Source organism: Lynx canadensis, chromosome D3 (assembly GCF_007474595.2).
Source record: "Lynx canadensis isolate LIC74 chromosome D3, mLynCan4.pri.v2, whole genome shotgun sequence".
NCBI classification, from domain to species: Eukaryota; Metazoa; Chordata; class Mammalia; order Carnivora; family Felidae; genus Lynx; species Lynx canadensis.
In genome coordinates this window covers 69,483,908-69,501,099 of record NC_044314.2, presented here as the reverse complement: position 1 = coordinate 69,501,099, position 17,192 = coordinate 69,483,908, and the positions used below count along the sequence as shown (strand labels likewise).

Sequence of the window (17,192 nt, the reverse complement as noted above, 5' to 3'; positions counted from 1 at the left end):
AGGGTCCCCCGGTGAGTTAGACATCCCCGCCGTCGGTCCTTCCGCTTTGCCGCGCGGGCCCCTCTTGGCCCAGCGGCTGTGAGGTACCGAGGTGAGGGCGGGCTCAGAGACGCCCTCCTTGGTTCTCCGCAGGGTTCCTGCTCATCGGGAGCGACGTTAAGCTCAACAGCCCCTCGTCGCTCATCGGCCAGGCCCTCACGGAGATCCTCCAGCACCCGGAGCGCGCACGGGACGCCCTGCGAGTACTGCTGCACCTGGTAAGCACCTCACCCAGGCTCCCGGGGGCAAACGCCCTCGAGAGGAGGGGAGGCTGTGGCGTTTCCCTGGCACCGGGGGACATGAGCAGGTGGAGGGGGCACCGTCCCCAGACGTCCACGGGTTGAGCCAATTGGTCGAGCGGCAGGCACAACTCGTGTCCTGGGCACGGCTGTGGCAGTCTTTGCCGAGGTCCTGGGGCCCACGTCGCGGCTGCTTCTGGGCCATGTGGCCTTGGGCAACTCTCCTGGCTCACTGAGCCTCAGTTTCCCCATCCGGAAGGGGGGATAAAACTTCGAATTTTTCAAGGTCATTGGGAGGATTAGAGAACAGGTGAGTAGCTGGAACACAGCAGGGTCCTAGTGGCTGAGAGGTGGTATTTTAGAGTCAAACGGCACGGGCCTTCCCTGAAATTTGGTTGGAGGAAGAGTCCAGCGCTGACCCTGCATTTGGCCAATCCCAGCCTCTGTGGGGCCGGTGCGAGGGTATAGACAGAGGCCCCACATCAGTGTCCACACATTTAAAAGTTATACATCGGGCCAAGAAGCAGTGACACGACATCCCTTCCGCTCTCCCACTTGGTAACCTGGAAGGCGGCTTCTAACAATTTAGAACCGTCAGCCTCCATGGAACTCTGCGCAGGGAAGCCCGGCCCCGCCCCAGCCCGGGGGGTCCGCGTGGGTGGACAGTCCATGCCACATCCACGCTCTTTCCAGACCCGATGCAAACAGCGGCCCGCTGCCACCCCAGAGGACAGAGGTGCACACGCCGTGGCTCTGTCCGAGCTCGAGAGACAGAGGACGTGGGGCCCTGGGATCCACACAGGACCTGGGAGCAGGCTGGGGGCTTTGAGCAGGGAGCTTACTTTGGGGGCCGGGTTCCGGTGGGCACGTCCGCTCAGCTGGGCACGCTTATTGCCCCCATGGGCCCGGGGCCCGGGCGGGGGCGCTCAGTGCGATCCTGGTGGTAGGTCGGTCCTGTACGTTTCCTGAGCTCAGGGTCTGCCTGACATCAGTGTGTGGCCAGGTAGGAAGGAGGTCACCTGCAAACCCCAGGCGGCCCGCGGGCCAGACTTGAGGCAGCCCACACCACCTGCTCCAGGGTAGCTGAGCTCACTGCTCTGAGAATTTGGGGAGACCCTCCTGGCTGATTCGGACCTGTGCCTGGAAACCGCACAGAGTGATTCGGCTGCTCGGCTTAGGACCTTCTCCGGCCCCGTCACCGCCCCCCCCCCCCGAGTCCCCTCCTTCCTTGCTGCGGCCCCCAAGCTGCTTTTCTGAGAGAACCGAAATGCCCTCTCTACCCCTTTGGCTTTCTTCTCCCAGACCAGGCTTGGAGCCAGAGCCAGGTCTCTCCGCTCCCCACTCAGCCCTGCGGCCCCTCAGGCACATTTAAGGGCTGTCTCTTCTTTCTTGGTTTCATTTCCCAGGGTGAGTACAGGGGCCATGGGTCAAGTTCACCAGCCCTTGCCTCCTAACTACCCTGGGTGCCCCCCGGGCCCCAGTGGGCAGCATGTCTCCAAGGCGTGCCAGCCAGCCAGCTGGTTGTCCTGCCCAGGAACACTCCTGTCCTGCCTGTGAGGTCAGTTCCCAGCATCCCAGGGTCGTACTGTGAGAAAATTCTCAAGTGACATCCTGGACGGCTCTTCTGCCCCTCCAGTGATGGCACACGTGCCCTGGGGCACACGGGATCTCCGGAGGGATGGAGCTTTCCCCTAAGGAGAGAAACCTGCGGGGAGGCCAGAGGCTGTGGGAGGTGCTCACGGGGAGAGTGGACTCAGTAGTGACTGGACACACTGAGCCCAGCGTGTGCCAGGCATGGCTTCGGCCCTGGCAGGTGGGAGGGGGACCTGAGGTGGAAGGGGAGGCATAGGTTCTAGAGGTCACTGCCGAGGGACGAAGGGGGAGTCAGGGGCACGGGGAAGAAGGGTGCCGCCAGCCAGAGCCCTGCGATGGGGACCGCTGGCTGTGTGTGAGGTGTGTGGGCCAGCGAAGAGGGTTCAGGGGCCTGAAGGTTTGTCCTAGTGATGGGGCACCACTACACGGTTTGAGGCAGGCCTGAGAGCGGGTTTTAGATGAGTCACTTGAGTGTCTGTGGGGGAGAGCCGGGAGCAGAAGAGTGGGCTCGGGAGGGGCCAGAATTCTTCCGAGTCTCCCGGCCCTTGCTGGCGTGGACCGGAACCTTCTTTCCCTTCGTGCCCTCCCCTGCGAGAAGCCGGGCCGCTGCCGCAGTGTCAGGATCCCCAGGCCTGGGTGCCCAGGGGGCAGCAGGCAGCCGCGTACTGGCTTCACGCCTTAGGCTTTGTGTGTCCCCAGAGCCACCGGGAGAGAAACCGGGGCTGGCCCCTGCCCCTGCCCAGAGTGGCACTTCACTCCCCGTCGCCCTTGCAGGTGGAGAAGTCCCTGCAGCGCATCCAGAACGGGCAGCGCAACGCCATGTACACGTCCCAGCAGAGCGTGGAGAACAAAGTGGGTGGCATCCCCGGCTGGCAGGCCCTCCTCACCGCCGTGGGCTTCCGGCTGGACCCCCCTGCCAGCGGCCTGCCCGCAGCGGTCTTCTTCCCGACCTCGGACCCGGGCGACCGGCTCCAGCATTGCAGCAGCACGATCCAGTCCCTGCTGGGTGAGCCTCACGGTCCCTGCATTCATAGGGATGCTGGCTCTCACAGCTGGAAAGGAGCGAGTGTCCCAAAACATGGCAGGGTCGCAGACACAGACCTCTTCTCACGTGGAAGAGATCTGAAATAGCAAAGCATTCTCTGCCCCAACAGGGCACAGCCCTGGCTCTGCCTCTTCCTGGAGTCACACGGAGGAAGGCTGGGCGGACAGTAGCTGCCTTAATATTTCATTGGCAGCTTCGGATCTGATAGAGCTGTGTGGCCAAACCCCAGCATCAAGCAGGCTGTAGGCGCTCAGGGCTGACTTGTGTGTGTCACTCAGAGGAGGTGATGCTGCCTGAGCCAGGGCTGGGATCCCAGGAACGTGACCACACACCTGGAGGATTGCAGCAGGGGCAGGACTGGCCTTTCTCTGAGCCCCTTCTCTCCTTTCTCAAGTCAGACATAGACCCACATGCCTGGCTGTCCCACGCTTTTGAAAATGCCACCGACGCAGAGCGTCTCAGGCTCTTAGCCTGGGGAGGGCTGTGAGTGCAGAGGCTCTTCTGGGTAACACGCACCTTCTTCTTGGTTTAGGTCTGCCCAACCCTGCCCTCCAAGCCCTCTGCAAGCTCATCACTGCCTCGGAGACTGGCGAGCAGCTCATCAGCCGGGTGAGTTGAGCTAGCTAGGGCAGCTGAGCCCAGGCCTGAGGGCCGTGCCAAGCTGGAAAGACGGGGTGATTTGGCCCTAAATAGGAATCTGCAAGTAACACTGTCTTTTGCTTTTTTCAGCCTTTGGGATTAGAAAGAAAAGGCGAGGGCTGGGGGTGAAACGGCCCCCCAGGCATGTGCACGCACAGGGGGCAGATGCTTGTGCTGTCCTCTCTGGGCACTGGGTTCCGAGAGCAGTAAGGCATCAGAGGATGCCTAAGGGGCCCCTGTCCCCTGCAGTCTCAGGCCATTTCCTGAACTATTCAGTGGCCTCCTGCACCTTGTCATCCCCGACCGCCAGCTTTTTCTGCTGACAAGTGTTAGACCCACATTCCCTCAGCCAGCAGGTGTAGGGCTAGCCTGCCAGGTCCACTACAGGTGTCCAGATCAGAGTACGAACCCTGCCTGAAACAAAGTAGCCACAGCCGTGAACACAAAGTCAACTCTAATGCAAGATATTGGTTAGCAGGTTTTTAAAAATGGGCTTTCTTTGAAGGGAACGTAGATCTAATTCAGCAATCAGGAAGAGTCTAACTCTCAGTATCATGTAGGCCCTTCCCAACTTGGCCTCAGAGCTCCTGACCTTCCTACTGCCAGTGAGGGTCTGGAACAAGGGGAAGAAGTGACATGGTGAACCCCAGGGTGACCGCTGTGTGTGGGAGGGCTTCCAGATGGTATAGCGACCATGAATTACACAGGACAGTTGTCTCTGGTCATCTTGTAGTGTAATAATTTGAAAAAACAATATATATTATTTATCAGCTTTCATATTAGATGTTAATGTTTCTGTGCAGAAATAAAGCTGTTCTGTCTAGGATTAACCTCTGAAAATCTGAGTGCCTGGAGCCCCCCACCTACCTGGGGTTGTTTCCAGCCCAGATCTGGAACACCGTAGCTCAATGACATGGCCCCTTCTTTAGTTCCTGCTCGCTCTGCAGTAAGCGTGTTACATCTCCTTTTTGGAGAGAATCAGGAAGGCACTTCTAGAACGTCCTGAACCCAGGAGGGCTGGAAGCCTGTGCTCTACAAGAAAGAGAACTCTAGAATTACATCTGCAGGGCAAGGCCGAGTCCCAAAACCCAGCTGCTTGATTTCTTGCTTTGGGTGGCATCACAGGGACTTTCTGCCTCCTATCCCGCTGGGCCCCAGGCACGATGTCCGGGGCTGCCCCCCATGGCCAGCAGACGGTGGATATTTCTTGAGTCACTCTGGAACCACGGACGTTTCTAGAGTGGCCTATACATGGCCTGTGCACCCCCTCCCCCCGCCTCCCACCCGAGTCCTGCCTGCCCTGCTCCTCTCCTGGCAAGGAAGGGCAGGGCCTGGCTACCCCTGACCGCGTCTGGCCTGGTGTGGCTGTTTGTTTTCCTGTGTGTCCCTGCTGACTCTTGCTCCTCTCCCCTCCCGGTCAGAGCCGCGGGCCTGGTGTGGCGCTTCCTAAAGCAGTAAGCAGCTCGTGTTGCATAACAACCTGTGCTTGAGTCTAAACTCTCTTCTTTCTCTCTCTTTTTCTTTCTTTTTCTTATAATCTGCTGGCCGAAGGCTGTTAAAAATATGGTTGGAATGGTGAGTAACTACTTTAAGTAGCAACTGTTGTCAGGTGAGCCCCTGCACCCGCCACCCCCGCGTCCCCCGGGCCCGCTGTGAGCTCAGGCGCACGTGCTGTGGGAGCCCCGTGCACCTGCCCACGCGCGCCCCGGGCTGGGCTGACCCCGGCCGCTGGCCACCACCTCGCGCGACTGCCCTCTTCCTCTGCTCTGGCTCCCCCTTTCCTGCTCCACCCTTCTTGTGTTCTTGATTTGACCTCTCAAGCTCCACCAGAACAGCAGGGGCGGAAGTGACTTTAAGTGACCCTGACCCGAGTCGCCACGGGCACTCGAATGGGTCGTGTGGGTTCTTCTGTGAGCGCTAAGGCTCTAGAACATACCTTCACCATGTAACTCGAGATCATCAAGAGGGTTCTAATAAAGACTAACGAGGGGGCCGGCCAGTCCTACAACCCACCCCTCTTCTAGCCCCCGAACCCCAGCACCAGTGCACGGAGGGAAGAGGTGCGTCTGCCCTGACCTGTGACCCCCCCCCTCCCCTGAGCCTCCCCAGAGGAGCCAAGACGGTAGGCGTGAGGTGCCATACAAGGAACTTCCAGTGCTGGGCACGTGTGAGGTCATTAGGGATGACAGCACCAGGTGACGCAGAAGTGATACAGGGGACAAATCGTAGGCGGGCTGGAGGGGACAGAGGCGCTGGGAAGGCGCGGGGCTCACCTGTTCTTGTCCCTCAGCTCCACCAGGTGCTGGTTCAGCTGCAGGCGGGCGAGAAGGAGCAGGACTTCGCCTCGGCCCCCATCCAGGTGTCCATCAGCGTCCAGCTGTGGCGGCTCCCGGGCTGTCATGAGTTCCTGGCGGCTCTAGGTAGGACGGGGCACCCTTCGCCCACGTCTTCACTCCTGTTTTTTAAAACCCTGTTTCTCCCAGTTTCTATTGGGGAAGGCTGGTAGATTCTTAGGGGTCTTTGTGTTTTCTTAGCTGTTTTGTTATGTAAAGATGGTTCAAAGATTCCAGCACTTTAGCCCAGTTTCTAAATGGCCCTCCAGCCTGGTTCCATCTCCCCTACCCACCTTTTGGTCTCATCTCTCATTTCTAGCCATCATCTTAATATAAACGCGCTAGCTTTCAGCACCATTGGGGATCAAGCCATGATTAAAAGCTAAAGAAAACAAAGTCACAAATAAGGGTTTTAGGGTCGGTCTCTATCCTACTGTTGAAACTCCGTTAGATTTGTTAGATTTGGTGCTGGGGACCTAGAACTGCACGCGCCAGGATTCTTGTGCACCCAGATGCTTTCTGTTCCTTTTGTGACACTGTAACATGGCTGAGGCAGCTTGACATCATTGCTCCTTTACTAGATGTGTTTCTGGATACGAAAACCACAAGAGGCTGCAGGCTGCTCTCCTGTCCCACTTAAGTGCCTGTGTGATTTGCCCGGGAGCCATTCCCTCCACCAGCTTCTCTGCGAACGCCTGGGTCCTGTGAGGCAAGGTGCTAGGCTCTGGGGGTGCAGCACTGAGCAGAGGACCGTGCGCTCCTAGAGTTGTCAGCCTCGTGGGCAGATATGGTAGACACTTGGCCTAAGGGGAGCACCTTAGGTCACAGGCAGAAGCATTAGGGTCCTAGCGATGGCTGCAGGGGTAGGAGGCAGGGAGGCAGGTGGATGTCTTCAGGGGGAAAGACCCAGGCAGAGGGAAGAGCCATCGGTGAGCATATGTGTGAGGCACCCATGCTGGTGCAGGAGGCACAGGGACAGATGAGGCCACGAGGCCACGGGAAGGCCTTTGTCTGAACCTGACGGAGTGGGGGTTCCGGAGGATGACACAGCTTCAAGTCACTGTCACGGGGACCAGGCCATCCCACATGGCAGAGCAGCCAGTCCTTAGGCAGTTTTCTTCTGCTTGTGAAACCTGGATATTCAGCATAAGGCCTCATTTATAACCCATTTTGCAGGTGACCTTTCCTGGCCTGCCTCAACTTAGGGCTGGCTCCATGTGCTTTTTTTGTTTTTTAATTATTATTTTTTAATGTTTATTTATTTTGAGAGAGAGAGGGAGAGACAGAATCCCAAGCAGGCTCCATGCTCTCAGCACAGAGCCTGACGCAGGGCTCGATCTCACGAAGGGTGAGATCATGACCTGAGCCAAAATCAAGAGTCGGACGCTTAACCAACTGAGCCACCCAGGCGCCCCTGGCTCTGTTTGCTTTTAATGGGGGAACCCCCGAAGCCCCATAGGGACTCTGAATCTCTATAAGTCAATGCTCTGACATCCTTTATGATTTGTACTCTTTCTGTGGACTTAAAGCACAGTCTTCTTGGTATAAACAGCAAATTAATATCTAAGTAAATATAGTCAGTAGCAGTTAGCCAGGTCCACACTCAGGAGGAATCTCGTTTGACCTCTAGGACAGGCCTGTCCCTGGAGCAGTGACACAGGACCCAGGTGAGGGAAGACGGAGCCAAGACCTTTCTCTATAAAGGAAAAGCTGTCTTCCTCATGCAGGGCCCACACCTCCTCCCTTCAGTGTGGGTCTGACAGCCAGCCCTCCTCACTGGTGAACTGGATATTTCCAAGTGGATTGTTAGCTCTCCTCGGTGTTGGGAATTGTGGGTAATTTCCTACATCCTGGCACTTTCCAAATCCACTGATATTCAAGGGACGACCCAGTGTGCCTGGACTGGGACCGGAGGAGGAAAAGTCTCTGCAGGCTGGGCACCTGGACAAGTGACTCCCTCACTCTTGAGGGCTCTGAGGCACTGGGTGCCCTCTTTCCAGCCCTCAGCACCCAGCAGGAGCCATCACAACCCATCACAGGGCTGTTGGCTATTTACTTCAGTGCTGTCAGAGGAACCAAGTCACATCGTTCTGCTAGAGGTAGAGGTTTCTAACCAAAATCTTACATTTAATATGAATTAGTTATTCGCCCTGAAATGCTGAGTTCTCGGAGACCTTCCTGCTGCTTCCAGGGACTGTTTATTTCTGAGTCCAGAGGGGAAAATGTCTCAGAGCAACCGGAAGGCCTCGGTAGCTCCTCGAGTGAACCAAATTCCCAGAGGAATTAGCGCCAGACCCGTATCAGAACCCTGGAGTAAGAATGAAAACGTAGACACCCTTCTGCTTTGGCGAACACTCGGCCATGACATGCACAGCATGCAGGCTACGGAAGATTGTACGTCAGAGGAGGGAAGGGCCCGGGATCACAGGTGCCTGCCCCCTGGGCCGTCGGCACCAAGCGCTTCCGCGGTTGCATCCGCTGCGGGAGGCTGGACGCGGATGTTGGGTGCTGAGGGCTCCGCGGGCCCTACATCCTGTCTGTGCACACAGCCTTTGGCCACGGCGTCTGCGTTTGGCTCCTTCTTCCCGTGTGCCTCCCAGGGAGAAGTGCGCCAGGTGCCTTTGGGAGGTCTCTAATAAGTCTCCGTGCGCTGGTGGCAGCTCGGTAGCTCGCCTCCTGCTCGGGCGGCTCCTGCCCTTTGCTGTGCCCGCTCCACGTCTCAGTAGAGCCGTTGGTGTCAGGGAGCGGTCCCCCTGGACTTCAGCAGAACAAACAGAGCGCAGTCCCAGTGGGGTGGCTCGGCCCAGAAAGCAGACGCTCCATCGTCAGGCGCGCTCATTTCCACGCCCTTGGTGGCAGACGCTGAGCACGTGTGAAGACACCGTCCCTGCCCTTAAGAAGCTTCCACCTTCCCGGGCACCAGCTTTAAGTGTTGGACCCCGGGCCGAATGGAGTGGCTGGTTTTTGTCCCTCTTCAAGTCTTTTTTTCAGTGCACGGTTCTTGGAAGGAATGAGCCCGACTGCCCGAGTTCCCAGGGGCTCTCGGGAACACAGCTGAGGGCGGGAAAGCTGCCGGTGCTCCAGGACGGGCAGGAGGGAGGGAGCCAGGCCTCCAGGTGCACACTCTGCACTCGGGGGGGCCCCGCACCGGCACCCGGGGCCACCCCAGGCTGGGCGCTTGCTGAGGGGCCCGCAGGGCTTCCCGTGAGACCATCCAAGGAGCCCCGCGGCTCTCAGCCTTTTCCAGACGTGGACTCTTCCCTACGGAAGCAGATGTTTACATTCTTTGCTCCCCTAGGGTTCGATCTCTGTGAAGTGGGTCAGGAGGAAGTAATCCTGAAAACTGGGAAACAAGCCAACCGGCGAACCGTGCACTTTGCCCTGCAGTCTCTGCTCGCGCTCTTCGGTAAGCGCCTCTCCCCCTCCACCCCCTCCATGCCGCCCCCCGCGCGCCCAGGGTGCAGATGCCCGTGCCAGCCTGGCTGCATCTTGGGAAGGGAAGGAAAAGTGAACGTGTAGTTTTGGCATAAGTGTTCGGAACTGTCCAAAGGCGGTCAACACACCAACTCATGATCACAACACGTGGTAGAGACAAGGTGTCGCCTAGCGCGGTGAAGATGACACGCAGAGGATGGGACGAGACGGGGTGGCAGCCGCTGACTTAGGGAGGGGCGGGTCCCGGTCATTCATGCTGGAAGCAGCTTTCAGTCCCCTGGGGGCACTCTGCCTGCCTGCCACTCTCAGAGGGTGGTGCCTGGATGCTGGCAAGGATGGTGGCCCTGGTCTGAAGGCAGAATCAACGGGATCTGCTGAAGGGTGTACGTCACAGGAAGGGAGGGTCGCAGGCAATACCTTGTTTTGGGGGAACAAACGCCACCTTTTGCTGAGACCTTGGAAGTGGCAGGAGAAACGGGCCTGAGTTCCATCTTGGACACGTTCAGTTCTGAAATGGCCGTTAGACACCTGTGCCGGCGGCTGGTTACAGGAGTCTGAAGTTCAGGGAGAGGCGGGCGGGGAGAGGACTGTGTCCTGTGATCACTCTGGGGTTCACAGTTTGCAAAGACGAGGAGGTCCCGGGAAGGAGGGGTCAGTGAGGGCAGGGAGCGACCAACTGTGAACCTGGGCAGTGAACAGTGGGTTTGGCAGCATGGATGCTGCCGATGACGTTTACAGGAACAAGGGAGGGCAGAGGTTCCAGTGGAGGGGGTTGGGGGCGGGGGGAAGAAGGGGCTAGGGGAAGGGGGAGGAGGAAAGGCAACGCAGAGAGAGAGTGTAAATGACCCTGAGGAGGCTGCTGGAATCCAGAAGGTAGTGGCTGTGGGTTCAGGACAGGGGGCAGCACAGATGGCCCACAGGCCCCACTCGGAGCACGAGCCACGACACTTACCCTTCCCGGCGGGACCTCGTCCCCCAGGATTCCGGGATAAATTCAGATTGTGTGCACGCAGCACATACACAGCCCCCAGCTAGCTCCTGCGCGTAAGGGGATGCTTGTGACCTTGAAAAAAACATCGAAGCCACAGAGAATTCTAACTGCCCTCTGGGCACTTATGTCTTGTCTCAGATTCTACCGAGCTGCCCAAGCGCCTCAGCCTCGACAGCTCGTCCTCCCTGGAGTCTCTGGCCTCGGCCCAGTCCGTCTCCAATGCCCTGCCCCTGAGCTACCAGCACCCGCCCTTCTCCCCCACCGGTGCGGACAGCATCGCCTCGGACGCTATCTCCGTGTACAGCCTGAGCTCCATCGCCTCCTCCATGAGCTTCGTCTCCAAGCCCGAGGCGGGGTCGGAAGGCGGGGGCCCCCGCGGCCGGCAGGATTACGACCGGTCCAAGAACGCCTACCCGCAGCGGTCCACCCTGCCTCGGGGCCAGCTGTCCCCCCAGACCCGCCCTGCGGGCGGCAAAGATGAAGAAGAATACGAGGGCTTCTCCATCATCAGCACCGAGCCGTTGGCGGCCTACCCGGAAAACCGGAAGCTGCGCTTCTCGCCGGATCACAAGCAGTCGCGAGTGGGGACAGCCGGGGGCGTGAAGGTTTCGGTAAGCTCCAAGGGCAGCGTGAGCACACCCAACTCTCCGGTTAAAATGACTCTGATTCCCAGCCCCAACTCTCCCTTCCAAAAGGTTGGCAAACTAGCAAGTTCAGACACGGGAGAATCGGACCAGTCGAGCACAGAAACCGACAGCACCGTGAAATCCCAAGAAGAGAGCAACCCAAAGCTCGATCCACAAGAGTTGGCCCAGAAAATTCTAGAGGAGACGCAAAGTCATCTCATCGCGGTGGAACGGCTGCAGAGGGGCGGCGGCCAGGGCAGCAAGAACAGTCACCCGGAGGACGGCGGCGGCGGCCCCGGGCCCAACGGCGGGGCCGTCTTCAGGGCGTCAGAGACCAGCGCGTTCAGCAGGCCTCCCCTCTCGCACCCCAAGGGTCAGCCGTCACCGGTCGCTGCTAAACCAAAGCCCCCAGCCAGAAGCTCATCCCTTCCCAAGGTGAGCTCAGGGTACAGCAGCCCCACCAGCTCGGAGGCGTCCGTCAAAGACAGCCCGAGCCAGCACGGGGGTCGGCCGTCGCCCGGCGCGGACTCCCACACCTCCCTCCCCGACCAGCCTCTCTTTAAACTCAAGTACCCCAGCTCTCCTTACAGTGCTCACATTTCCAAGTCGCCGAGGAACGTGTCCCCCAGCTCCGGCCATCAGTCTCCTGCCGGGAGCGCGCCGTCCCCGGCCCTCTCCTACTCGTCAGCCGGTTCTGCCCGCTCCAGTCCCGCCGACGCCCCCGACATAGACAAACTGAAGATGGCAGCCATCGACGAGAAGGTGCAGGCCGTGCACAACCTGAAGATGTTCTGGCAGAGCGCACCCCAGCATTCCGCGGGACCAGTGAAAATATTCCGGGCCCCCCCTGGGACGATGACTTCCAAAAGAGACGTCCTCAGTCTCCTAAATTTGTCTCCTCGGCACAATAAGAAGGAGGAGGGAGTGGACAAGCTGGAGCTTAAGGAACTGTCCGTGCAGCAGCCTGGAGAAACGCCACAAAAAGCGCCCCCCAACGGCCACTGGCGCACGGAGACCACGGCACTGGGCACGCTGCCCCTGCCCGCCGGCCCGCCCGCACCGGCTCCCGCCCGCCCTTTCAGACTTCCCTCTGGCAACGGCTACAAGTTTCTGTCCCCGGGGAGATTCTTCCCCTCCTCCAAATGCTAGAGCGCGTCTCACAGCCGCGGGCTCGGGCTGCAGCAGCCGCGGAGACAGGCGCACGCTCACGGGCCCACGCCCGCACTCCGAGCGTGGTGGCCCCACCAGCCACGTCTCGTTGGGTGCTCCCTCGGGGCGTGGGCCGCCGCCACACCCCCTGCGCCCCCATCCACGCAGCCGGCGGCCACCCTGGGCCAGAGCCACCACAAGCCAGAACTTCCCGTGGTGTCGGTACCGGAGGCTCGTGGAATCTTCTACATGCTTCACCCAATGTTTACCTTGAACTCCCTGCTTCTCATCTCTGATGTGACTCTTCAACAGGATTTTTTTTTACAAAACGGTCATGGTTCTGGGTGGGGAGAGGAAAGGGAGCACATATTTTGCTAAGAGGCATATATGCAGTACCTTTTATACACAAATACAAATAGAGCTTTTTTTAAAGGCTTTCAGGTGCTGGTTGGGGGAGGGATATATAAAATCTAAGTTGAATTCTACATGAAAGTGTGATATTAGCCAAAAACAGAATGGTTTTTAAAATGCCAATGATTTGTAATTAAACTGTAGCAATTCTGGTCGAATGATCGCATAACATCACAGTAGCAATGCAATAAACTCACTGTCCAACAGCACTTCCGTCCTGAACTCCACAAACGTCCTTGGGGCCCCACTGTCAACCAAACTTGAATTTTCTAAAAAAATTTTATGTAACTCTCTTCTCCAGGCATTTTAGAACTATGCAATTGTGATTTAAAATGCAACTTTGTGCTTTGAAAACATTATTGACCTTTTTTGTACATGGATAAACAACTTGGTTTTATTATCGATAGTACTTTGCATTTATAGCTATTATTTTTAAAAAGCTCAAATTTTTTAAAATGTCAAATTTTGAATAGTCATCAGTAAGTAATTATCAAGTTTGCGGGGGAGGGGGGAGGTTGAAATTATTCAGTTTCCTTGTAAGCAAAAAAAAAAAAAAAAAAAAAAAAATACACAGCTAACCAGATTTAACCAGAATGGAACTTCCAGCTCCTATTCCCTTCGGCAGCTGCTTTAATTTTATTCTCTTTTCCCAACTTCAGGCCTCTGCCACCTCTCCCATCTAGAGCTGTTCCCGGGCTCCGCAGCCCCAGCTCCCCATGTCTGTGAGTGGCACCCTCGGCGTAGCGGGAACCGGCCCCTCCCCCCCCACATTACACTTTAATGTCCACGGCCTAAGAAGCAGGGGTGGGGGGGGGGGGTTGGCTTTTGCTGGGATTTACATCCAAACGGTTGCTGAGCAGGGAAATAGCTATTCCTGAAAGTGTTGTCCTGAACAAACAGGGTAGGCATCTCCTACAGCCGTGACCTTACGCCCAGGTTCTCGTCAGCAAGGCTGTGACAAAAGACAGTCTAGGTGGGGGTAAGCATTGACTTCCAAAGAAAGAGATGAAATGCTAAAAATCACACCTTTAGTTGGAGAATTTGAATACACCTCTTTTACAGAATTCTAAAATTAAAATCCTCCCGCCCTCCCTGTGGGGAGTGTCACACTGAGGTGGGTGGCCGCTGGGCCCGCGACACCTGGAGTGGACGTGAGAGGCGTGGCGGGAGGGGCGCCAACATTAAGACCCCCAAGTAGAGTCTTTAGCCTCAGGTAGGATCTCACTTTCTCAGCACACACTGACCGCTTGCCCTGTCACTCGGTGAACCCTGAAGAGAGGGAAGGAGACTATTTCCTCGGTGCGTTACTCCCCCCTGAGCCCCGTCATAGGGCCTTTTTCGCCTTCACCCCGACAGACAGCAAGGGTGTCCCGTTCGCGCCCTGACCCCGACACTGGAAGACAGACACTTCACGAAGAAGCAATCACGAGGTTCTTGGTGTCAGGAGGGAAAAACCAAACGGTAATAGAAGTCCCAGAGTAGCCAATGAAAGCAAGTTCATAGCACTGTGCATTTAGATAGTGAAATCAGGTCCCCACAACAAACACAACACCTCAGAGTAAATTTCTGAATCCCGATGTAGATAGGCTGTTCCTTTCTTAGCCATCTCCGCCCTTTCCCAAGTGCCGAGCGGCCCCGGAGGACCGGCCTGGGGTGTGTGCTCCCTGTGTGAGCACACGCACCCCCGTCCACCTCCAGTGCACGCCCCCTACCACCCAGACCGCTTCCCGTGGTGATCGAGCCGGCTAGGAGGTCTCATGGACCCTGACCTGGCGTTAGTCGTAACCACACTATTGTTTTAGGTTTCGTGTCGAAAAACCAAATGGTGTACGTGACCTTTTTTTTTTTTTTTTTCCTGTCCTAGAGATAAGCTTCAATGAAGGAAAGCTTAACATGATGAAACAATAAGGACCAATCTAAAAATCACTGTAGAATCGCCACCTGCTTATGTTTACTGTCTTGGTGTTTTCTTTATGAGTGAAATGGATGTCAAGTCACAGGAGATTTTTCAGGCTCCTCCACGGAAAAAAAAAAAAAAGTATGCACTTAAAAGTTATGTGAGACTGTATAATTCACAGATTTCTTTGTACAGATCAGGGGTTCGCAGACCGTGACCCACAGGCTGAATCTGGTCGGAGGCCTCGTTGTTTATAGCCATGAGATAGCAATGGATTTCACATGTTTAAATAGTTATAGAAGTACCTCCATAATATTCTCGATTTTGCCTCTTGGCCCACAAAGCCTACCATACCGGATGCCTGACCTTTTAAGAAAAAGTTTGCTGACTCCTGGTGCAGGAGACAGAAAACACAATTAGAATGTTTTGTTTCTACAGTGTAGGGAACGTGAGTGTCGAGTCGTGGATAAAGTTGGCATGCATGGGAACCCTGAGCCATGGGGTAGAAGCAAAGGACTCCCGCACAGTCTGTGGCTCTTTGCCCCGCTTGGAATGATTCAACGGCTGTGGGTAAAATGAACAAAACCATCTTTTCCTTACCGTGTGCAGAAAGCATTGGATACGTTTCGTTTTCAGCTCAGGAAACTGGAATGTCCTGCCCCCATCCTCCTCCATCAGATGCAGATACACTGAGCACAAGCAATAAAATCTCCCTCCTTGGCATGACCACAAAGCAAGGGGTAGATCCCATCTGAATTCTCACCAGTTGGCGAACTTGTTAATAACCAAGTCGAAACACCAGGACAAAATGAGCTACTGAAACTTAACGTTTTGATCCGCCTTAGCGTGTAGTGAAACGAAAATGTTGTCACTTCATCCTGTTTGAAAAACATCGTGGTCCACTCTGATCCTCGCTGGGTCTCAGCAGGACACACTGTCCTTGTCCCGCTCTGGCGTCCCAGTGAATCTCGGTAAGTGGTCATTGCAGCAAGTCCCCAGCACACGCCCGACCCTCCCCCCCCCACCCCACCCCCACCCCCGACCCCCCTGCCGCCTCCCACCGCCACTTGGTTAGTTACTGCTCAGTGTGGAAGAAATAGGGCACGGTACTCTGGTTGCTTTCAGTAAGGAGGCAGAGGGTGAAAACTGTGTCATTTTCATCACATATTTTGTTGTTTCACCTGAAAGGATTGTTCACGTGGTTTGTGAGCTGGGCCCTTGCTTGTCACGGTTCTTTCAAAGATGTGAGGACACATGCGGTCACCTCTCCCCGCCTCAGACGCCTTCCCCGCTTGGCACTCGCCCCCCACCCCCTTGTATGCCGTGTTAGCCATCCTTGGCCTAGATGGACTTTTTTTTTGTAAATTACAGTTTCCAGATGGCATTAAACTTTTTATATTACGAAATTTACCATGTAAAAAGAACTTCATATTTTTATTGAGATTGTTAAGGCACTTGGCCTTCCTTTGTGATTTCAGTGTCTATTAAAGCATGAGTTCCCACGGTTTTAAGTGCTGTGTCTGAGTCACTTTCTGCACACATTCTGCGCTTTCCAGGTTTCCTTGCGGGACACAGAATGGCCCTGGGTCGTTAACGAGCAGTCTGTCATTTTGGAGTCCTTATAAATACACTGTAGCCTCACGTTTGCCAGGAGGAGAGCCCAAGAGGGTGCACAGGACCTGCCGGTGGGTGGTGAATTAGAAGACTGAATGCCTCTGATCTGCGATCCCAGTCCGAGGACCAGAAAATTCCACAGTCGTGGACGTGTGCTGACAAACAGAGTTCACTACCACCAGACCCCTGTAACTAAGGAGGTATTCCAGAAAGAAGGAAAACAGTCCTACCTGTAAACGTCTGAGAAGCAGGAAGGAAGTGTGAGCAGCGAAGTGAGTGTGAATAAATTAAAGACAAATAGTGATTGTATAAACATTAACATCTTATGCGAATAGCAACAAAAAAAATATCGGGCAATACTATGTAACACACGGATGTTAAAGTGCTATAGGTTGTTTGGAAGAGAAGAAAGCATAGACTATTTTTAGAGTAAGTTAAACACATGCTAGACACACAAATAGAAACAGAGGATTGTACCAAACTAGTTAATGGAGGAAAAAAATATTTTTGTTACACGTGCTGCCAGAGGGAGCACAGAAAAAAATATTTTTAAAACTTGCTTGATCTAAAGGAATAGAAAAAAGAGAACAACAGAAACCATTTTTTAAAAGCAGGACCAATGTAAAGTAAGATGAAAGAAAACTACTAGCAATAAATGTAATCGAATGAACTGAATTTTAACAATTAAAAAGGAGAATGGGGGTGTCTGGGTGGCTCAGTCAGTTAAGCATCCAACTTTTTTTTTCTTTTTTAATTTTTTTTTTTTTAATGTTTATTTATTTTTGAGAGAGAGAGACAGAGCACGAGCTGGGTAGAAGCAGAGAGAGAGGGAGACACAGAATCTGAAACAGGCTCCAGGCTCTGAGCTGTCAGCAAAGAGCCCGATGCGAGGCTCAAACTCACGAACTGTGAGATCATGACCTGAGCCGAAGCCGGACGCTCAACCGACTTGCACCCAGGCACCCCAAGCATCCAACTTTTGATCTCAGCTCACCATATCATGATCTCACGGTTCGTGGGATCGAGCCCCACATTGGGCTCTGCACTGACAGCATGAAGCCTCTTTGGGATTCTCTCTCCCCCTCTCTCTTTACCTCTCCCCATTGCACACTCTCTCTCTCGAAATAAATAAACTTAAAGGGGAATAATGATGGCAATATGCCACATGCTTTTTAAAAAAA

The 17,192-nt window shown here is 55.3% G+C and overlaps 1 protein-coding gene across 2 annotated transcripts in view; it reads left to right on the top strand.

Annotated features, from left to right (window-relative positions):
- TTC28 (tetratricopeptide repeat domain 28) overlaps positions 1 to 13,067 on the top strand; it is a 182,960-nt gene extending 169,893 nt beyond the window's left edge. Inside the window, exons 12-18 of one of the 2 annotated variants that reach the window (XM_030335957.1) lie at positions 133 to 257; positions 2,646 to 2,877; positions 3,449 to 3,525; positions 5,107 to 5,130; positions 5,846 to 5,975; positions 9,187 to 9,294; positions 10,453 to 13,067. In XM_030335957.1, the coding sequence (XP_030191817.1) occupies positions 133 to 257; positions 2,646 to 2,877; positions 3,449 to 3,525; positions 5,107 to 5,130; positions 5,846 to 5,975; positions 9,187 to 9,294; positions 10,453 to 12,089 (2,333 nt within the window). In that variant the 3' untranslated portion in view covers positions 12,090 to 13,067. The remainder of the gene's footprint in view (positions 1 to 132; positions 258 to 2,645; positions 2,878 to 3,448; positions 3,526 to 5,106; positions 5,131 to 5,845; positions 5,976 to 9,186; positions 9,295 to 10,452) is intronic. The other variant, XM_030335958.1, reaches the window with a different exon arrangement.
- Positions 13,068 to 17,192: the final 4,125 nt, after the last annotated feature.